This window comes from Neolamprologus brichardi, chromosome 10 (genome assembly GCF_056152115.1).
Source record: "Neolamprologus brichardi isolate AB-2024 chromosome 10, ASM5615211v1, whole genome shotgun sequence".
NCBI classification, from domain to species: domain Eukaryota; kingdom Metazoa; phylum Chordata; class Actinopteri; order Cichliformes; family Cichlidae; genus Neolamprologus; species Neolamprologus brichardi.
Genome location: NC_142113.1, coordinates 22227521 through 22235654, shown reverse-complemented (window position 1 = coordinate 22235654; position 8134 = coordinate 22227521). Strand labels below are relative to the sequence as shown.

At 43.3% G+C, this 8134-nt stretch overlaps 1 protein-coding gene across 1 annotated transcript; it reads right to left on the bottom strand.

The window, feature by feature from the left end:
* Positions 1-932: 932 nt before the first annotated feature.
* Positions 933-7810, bottom strand: spry4 (sprouty homolog 4 (Drosophila)). The gene is made up of 2 exons (XM_006784971.3): positions 7567-7810; positions 933-5426 (listed from the first exon to the last, which is right to left on the bottom strand). Exon 2 carries the CDS (start codon positions 5377-5379, stop codon positions 4231-4233), a length of 1149 nt encoding a protein of 382 aa, XP_006785034.2. The 5' UTR covers positions 5380-5426; positions 7567-7810; the 3' UTR covers positions 933-4230.
* Between the last annotated feature and the right edge of the window lie 324 nt (positions 7811-8134).

The following is an 8134-nucleotide window of genomic DNA, read 5'->3' as shown; positions in this document are numbered from 1 at the left end:
AGGGGTCTGCGGATCATTTCCTGTTCCTTATGTAATGTTTTCTTTCTGTTTAAGGTCATACAGATTTATTTGGCCTTTGCTGCTCTACCAGTGTTTTATAGAGAGCGACCTATTCAGACACAGGAAGGGAGACCTCGGGAATTTGAACTGTTGAAATAAAGAGACTAAAGCGCCTAGCTGGTCTTTTACAGACTGCATAATGTTAAAAAAAAAATCTTCCAATTCAGCTTATAAGTGAGCGGTTGCTATTGTAAGCAGTTAAAAAAAACCCCACATACAAACATATCTCCTGTTTAGATATGTGCATGTGATTCTGCAGGTGTCTGTATTCACCAAACTGTTTGGTAGCAGATGCTTTCTGGTTTCATTTGTAGTCCACTTGTAGCTTGAGTTCTATTGAACTTATGTATGTATGTCAAGAGCAAAAAAACCCCAACTGTATTTGTTGAAAATCATCTATCTCCAGATTGAGGGTTTCATTAACTTTTAAAATTCACCTTAGGTTTGTAAACAGGGACCGGTAGATGGAAATCTTGACCTACAGAAGCATATCAACCTTTTGGGATGTACATATGCAGCACTACTGTGAGTAATGGGGTTGGTGCCCAAGAGGAGGATGCTAGGGACAGGGTCAGATCGAGGCAGATGATCCGCTGTGGCGACCCCTAAAGGGAGCAGCCAAAAAGAAGAAAACGATTAACTTTGAGTGGCGGAAACTTTGGGTCACAAATGATATCGGGGGGGGGGGGGGGGGGGGGGGGGTGTAATAGTTTGTTGGTGCTGCTATTTTTATGTCAGTATAAGTCAACTTTTTCAGTGGTAATACTTCATATTAGTATAAATCCTCTGACTTTATGATCGTTATGATGGCATGGTGTATCAGTGTGTGTCTGTGTTATGTAGTTGAAACAGTAACGACACAAACAGCTTGGTATATTTAACAATATATATTTCCATTGTCAATGTACATTCCATTTCGACATAAGCTTTCTTCACAAACAAAAAGTTGGCATCTAAATAAATACTATATAAAATAGAACTTCAAAATAAATATATCTATAAAGGGAACCTTTTATATGAGATTTTTATCTTTTTGTTATATCTACACAAAACAAAAGCACAGATCTTGTTTCTCAATACCCAACAATGACATTGTAAAGGTATAAAAGAATGGAGTAGCATCACCCAACTGTTTGAGACCTTTCCTCTTGTTTGGGTTTAAATAAAAAAAAAGGAAAAAGGAAAAATAAAGAAAACCGTGTTCACAAATGAATGACACACAGGGGGATTGGTGTGTAAAAGTCATAGCGTAAAGAAAAGGTTTTAATGTTTGAGCTGTTGGATGATTATTCCACACCTTAAACAGGATAGCGAGCACGTGATTGTATAAAGCCAACATGAAGTTAGGAGCATTGCTTTTGCAGTGACGGAGCTGAGTAACAGCAAAAGAAGAAAAGAAAAAAGGCAGCAACTGTTGGAAATAAATGTCCTCTGGTGAGAAGAGATGGCGCAGAACACAACTGGAGAGGAAAAACCAAGTTGAGAGTGAAAGAGAGACAGACATGTCTTTCCATGTCTCTGTGGTATGACAAGTTTATGCACAGCAGCTGTGTTTGTCAATCATGGAAGGTCAGGGATGTTTGTTGGGCAATTTCTCGGGGCAGGAAAGAGGGAAGCGAGGAAGAAAGAAAAGCAAGAAGAGAAAAAGAGGGAGCTGAAACACCGAGGAGTAACGGCAGGAAATGGGCTGATGGGGGTAGATTGTGCTCCCTGTGTGGATTCAATGAGTCCACAGTCTTTAGGACTCGGAGAGGAACCAGGGAATTAGCTTAGCCTCTCGACTGCTAATGAGCCATGGATAGCATAAACAGCAGGAGTTTTTTTTCTGCTTCTTCTCCTTTTTTTTCTTCTTTAATTTATTGCCGGGCACACTTTTCTAAATCAAGTGCTAGTAATAGAAACGTCTGCTATTTCTGTTACCCCTTTCCCCAACTTTCTTCTTGAAACTCTCCTTTTTCCTTTTCCTCACAACCACAAAAACATCGTATTCTTACCCTCAAAATATATATCTAATATATTCTCTATATATTTTGTACTGAATCGTAGCTATAATGTACCATGCAATCTTTCAAGGACATTTAAAAGTGTCTTCTAAAGAACACAAATGTTGTGAAACTATTTACAGCAAATAACATTTCACCTGCATAGCTCTAGTACTAAATATATTGTCAAAACATTTGTGATTTTTGCTGCCCACCTAGAGACGACCAGGCCTTTGCCCGGTCCTGCACCCAATCCCATTTTGGCACCTTTTCTCTCAGGCTGAATTGCTAGGTTTTGAAAATATTGCCTCATACATTCAAGACTAAGGACCGTGTGTGTTTTTTCCCTCCCTTTCCCCCCATCTGATAGCTTTGTGCAACTAGACAAGTACAAGTAAAAGCAAAGTTAGGCACCCTAATGAAAGTCACAGGTCCGACGTGAAGCAGAGGTGTGTGTTATGGAGTCGCAAAGACAGTATGCTTTTATGCCAAATGGAAATGGCCATCTGTATTAAAGGGCAGCCCACCTTTAATAATGACCAGCTGCCGTCAACACCACGTGGCGAGACTGGCGTGACTGTGATCATTCTGACAGGAAAAGCATGCTACTGTATAACAGCTTCCTTTGGCAAAGTCCTAAAAATGTCACGCAAGCCACAAAAATAGACTTTAAGAATTAAAAAAAAGAGGCTATTCAACGTATGCAGCTACGCAGCATAATGATTTAAACGTGATGAAGACGCTCTGTGTGTGGGGGCAGTGGGGTGGGGACTAAATGTAGTGCACACCAACGTAATGTGAGATAGCTGAGGTGGTTAATACTGTGCTTTAGTACATCCTTTAAGGGGTTTGCGTCTTCCTAAAAAGGTTGTGCAAGTGGCAGGTTTACTCTACAAAGGCTGACTGCAGACATACACAACAGCGACTTTGCTATGCCTTCTCTTCCCCCTCTTTGCTCTCTATCACTTGCACCCCCTCTCGTCTGGAAACACTTTTTTCTGGCCAGTTTGTCTCTAGCTTAGCTTACTCGTTTTAAATGATTCACTCTTGCCTTTTTGCCCCTAAATATTTCTTTGCCTTTTTTTGTGCAAAGAGGAAGTAGACCAGGCTCTTAGGCAGTTTAGTAATCAACATGCGGTGTAGGCCAAGTTCTAGAGAGGATTACTGTAACTGTCCCTGAGAAGGTTGAGTGTACTTTACTTTTTTTTTTCTTTAAACACATTTCTCTACTACAAATCGACTTCTAGTACAGTGGGTAACCATTAGACTAAAGCATGCAAGTCATGACATGCATTATGTCAAAGGTGACTGGTGAACAGCATTCAAAATATTTGAGAATGTCTAGGCTTCACCACCTCGTAGTGGAAAACACACTGTAAGGTGATCATCTCAACTGCTTATGCACAATACATGGTGAGAGTTAAGGGGAATTGCTATTATTTTAAAGTCTAGAAAGGTTTGTTTTTACAGCTCCACTCTGGACATAAAAACTCAATGGAGATCAAATGTCAGCAATACCAAGGTAGCATCTTTCAGGTGTAAGAGAGGGGAAACGCTAAAGGATTGGTGGCCACGGTAACCTTGCAGCGAGTGAGTAGTTAAAAGTGTTAGTTTCACTCCTGCAATGGCCTGTCATTGAAACCACGCTATAGATAATCACTTGTTTTCATGTTTAACGCTGGGCTGTGCTTTTGGGTTGGGGTGGGGAGTAGGGGGTGGGGGCTAAGTATAGATATTAACCATCCATCAATAATTTCTATGTATTCTGTGGATCAGCAACCAGCTTCTGTTTAGTAAGCATTACAAAATTAGCTGAGAAATATTGAGCAGCAGAGAGGTACAATGACTTTGTGCCTACGGCCATCTTCGCAAAACACAAATACCAGTCCCACAAGCTTGTCTCTTGTTCTTTTGTCACTCTTACAAAGAAGAACAAAAACATCTCAGAGGGCCTGTTGGCTATTCCTACTTGCCATCTCCCTCATATAAGGCCCATTTTTGATCATACACCCTATTAAACATCTTTGTACCTTTTTTTTACATAAGTCATCTTCCAGCAGTTTAACGGGATAGTTTAATGGGTTGGTGTTGGATTGTCCAATCCATAGAGAGCAAACAAGTATGGTATAGTCTAGTCCACTTTTTTTTTTTTTTTAGCAAGGTCACCACCACACAGTTTGGTCCACTATCATGATCCTTCCTGCTGCTTCTCCAGAGTGCCAGATTTTGCTTCTGTGGCTCCACTTTTACACACGGGGACACTCACGCCGCTCTGTGAGTTTTTACAGCGGCAGCCAGGCCTGCTAATATTGTCATAACATTTCTGTCCCAGTTTGGCTAGGCCCATCGCTGGTAGATAGCAGACCAGGCAAGGCAGGACAAAAGAAAGGGCAGCCATGAAGGACCAGCGTGCACAACAGTTGGCCTGCGAGCACGAGCAGGGCTTGTCGGCACAGGAGCCCTCATCATCCTCGTCTTCGGTGCAGTGGTAGAAGATCCCTTTGACCAGGCACATGCAGGTGGCGGTATCTACCATGCTCTGAGCAGAGCACAGGCACTCCTGGTTGCAGACCCAGCAAGAAGGAAGGGTTCGGGGAAGTGTGCATTCTGTGCACCTGCACTTCCCGCAGTGCTCGCAAAGAAGGAGGTGCTTCTTCTCGGTCGGAGAGGAAGGAATCACTGCCAACCCTTGCTGACCTCCAACGGAGCATACACCTCCCACAGGCATCTTTGCGGACTTGAGGTCAAGGGATTTAGAGGAGGAGGAGCAGGACGAAGCAGAGGAGGAAGAAGTGAGGACCTTAGATTCTGAGGAACTTAAGCAGCCCGGAGTTTGGGTAGTGATTGTACTGATGGGGCCGGGGTGAGGGTGCAATTTAGGGTGGTGGTCCACTGTTGGAGTGGGCGCAGCGTGTTCCAGCAGCCTCTGGTCAGATGAGGTACTGCTGCTGCTGCTGATAGAGCTGGGCCTTCCACTGAAGGAAATCCAAGGGTGGGTGGTGGTGTCCTGATGAAGGTGGGGCTCGCACCTATTATGCTGGGGAGGTTGGTGTTGGTGATTGTGATGATGGTTGTGGTTTGCACCAAGAAAGGCTTCTTGATTCTGACCTAGCCAGGTGATTCTTGGGTTCAAAGATTTCTGGCTGGGAGGCTGCTGAGAAACAACAGCGGGGCTGTCAATGTAGTCGTTCTCCACGTGTGATGACTTTATCTGGTCGATGGGGTAAATAGTGACAGGGTGCTGAAGACGACCGTAGGGCACACGACTGTCCAGCAGGGGTTGAGATATGAGGGAGGAGGACACTCCGGGGATGTGGTGGGGAACCCTGGACTCCATATGTAGGCTGGTGCCTCGACTTCTCTCTAAAGCAGCATTTAGCAATACTGCAGAAACAGATACAAAAGAGACACTTAAGACTAATCTCATCTTAAAATATAAAAGTAATGGCAATAAACTAGAGAATTAAAGATGGTTAGATGTCAGATCAACACCTCTAACAGCATGCGAACGTGACATTTGATATAAGTAGTTCACTTCACAGAAAACAAATACTGAATCTTTAAAACGAGTCTCTCCATAGAAATCTTTTTTTTTTCTCCAGACCGGATCTTTGCAATTATTTGAATGTAGAGTTTCCAAACCATGGTGATTTTTAGACTGAATACCGACAGGGTATTCAGTCTAAGCCTCCTCCATTCTAACTTTGACATTAGAACAATAGAAGTTGGGCTCTCACTGCCTCCCCTCCAAAGAGCAGGGAGCACCAGAGAGCAGGGTTTGCATGCAAAAGACTCAAAGATGCAAAACAAGGCAAAGTAACAAGAAGGTTGCCAGAAAAGAGACTTCAACGGTGACTAAATGAATGCAAGAGGCAAAGGAAATTAGGTCTTTTTATAGAATCACAGCTATTTCATGTAATACAAGTTGACCTAATGTTGTATTTTTAAATTTGATCTGTCAGTGTGCAAACTGCATAAACACGAATCTGAATCAGAGATCAGACCCTGGGATTTGTGAATGGGGTTGATTTTATGAACTGCAGTTTTTTTGTGAATGGGCTGCTGGCTGCACTCGGTGTTGCAAGCATGAATCAAGACGCTCCAGTCATGGAGAGGCTGAAAGAAATCGGTTTCATCCGTTTCATCAATGAGCGCTCGGCAGATTTATTTTATCCATTTTATTTACATATATATTGACGAAAAGCAGCTCACCGACCTGCTGTCTACAGTATTCATTTGGGTTACCTTATAACAAAATATACCAACGAAAAAATCAGGTTGTTCAGACCATTTTCGTTTGATTATGCTCGTCTTGTGATTTATTGGGCTTGCGCACATCACCCAGCAAATATATACATCTGTATTATTTTTTCGCAAATGTATCAGTGGTAGACACAGCTTTGCTTGACCGTCAGCTGTCAGTGTGATTCTCCCATTCCTCATATTTTCAGAAGCCCGGTTGAGAAACCTGTTGCGACATAGCTGGCACCGACACAAGCGCTTGTGATCGTCAAATCTAGACTATTATAAGCTCCAAGCCGGAACTATGCGTGTGCAAGCCCGAATGTGTGCGTGTGTGTCTGTGTGTGCGCGTCCCTCCCTACATGTCAATGACTGAGTCATAAAAACCGGAGGCGGCAGCTCGACTTACACAAATAGCATGTTTATATAGGCGTTATAAGCAGGTATTCAAACAGTTTTTGTAAAATGTCAAAAAAATACACACAAGCTTAATAAAGGAAATGGTACATTGCGTGCCACCAGACACGGGAATGTAGAGTCGTTTTGATAGGCGGCTGTTCGGTGCGTAGCTGTGTGTGTAAAGCTGGACATTATACGTCCACGGCACTCAAAAAACCAAAACGCAAAAAACAAAAACAACAAAAAATGCATTGTAGAAAATTAATACAAGATTTGTCGACAGCCAGTGGGCTAAAACGAAAAAACTAATGGCATAAACACCTGACACCATCGATGGCGTGCCAGCCAGGCAGTCGCTGCAGAGCGAGAAGGACACACGCAACCGAGCCGCCCGAGAGATAAACGTACCTACAGGCTTTGGAGAGAAGGGCGAATCACGCAGAGATTGAAGTGTGGGTCTGCCCCGCTGCTTTTTATTGTGTCTTTGAAAAAAAAAATAAAGACAAGAAAAAAAAGAGGGGATGTACGAAGCGATGCGACAGCTGCTGAAATGCGTATTTGATATAAAAAAAAGAAAGAAAAGAAAAGAAAAAAGCGGCGGTTTGGACTACGCGTCGTTCTCCATCTCTGATACCTTCACCTTGCTTTTGGTCCGAAGTCGGTGGTTAAATATTGACCTAAACTGCAAGCCCTCGGAAACAGCTTGTTGCAAAATAGAGTTTGCAGGAGCGTTTTAGTGCACGCGATTGAGTAGACTGAGAGGACCAGTCAAGTGAAAGCAACACTGAACAGTACCGAACAGTTTCTCTTTACAGTGACACACTTACTAGTTACAAACATCTAGAGAGGAAAGAAAGGAAAAACACGAGAGGTGATCACTTACTGTTGTTTCAGGATACAATTTTCATCTCTCCGCTGCGTGCGACGTTTACGCACAGGCTTTATTCCAAGGCAGCGAGTAGCTCCAGGAATAATGGATAAAGATAAGTCCAAACTTTACAGGGTAATAAGAACAAGGTATGGGGACGGCGAACTGGTGCCCCGCACTATTCTCCACTCGCTGGTGCATAAAAGACGACTGCGGTTGTGGACTCGGAGCTTTGGATATGATGTTGCAACCACCGAGGGGGAGGGAAGTGAGTTTTTATGAATGGGAGGGTAGAGGAAAGGAAAGGGACGGCACTGCGCAGATGCCTCGTCTTTTTTTCTCTGTTTTTTTGTGAATGGCAGGGCCGCGCGACTGGGGAGGGCTGAAATGCGGATGTTACATTTTTATGAATGGGGAGGACTCCGAATACCATTGCGCAGGCGCCATACCTACGTTTTTATGAATGGGAAGAAATAGCGAATGAGGCGTGTGTGTAAGAAAAAGGAGGGGGCGAGGAAATGAGAAGGAGGTGGGTTTTTTTTTTTGGTCACAAGGGCAATGTCAGGCCTGATTTACATAAAGA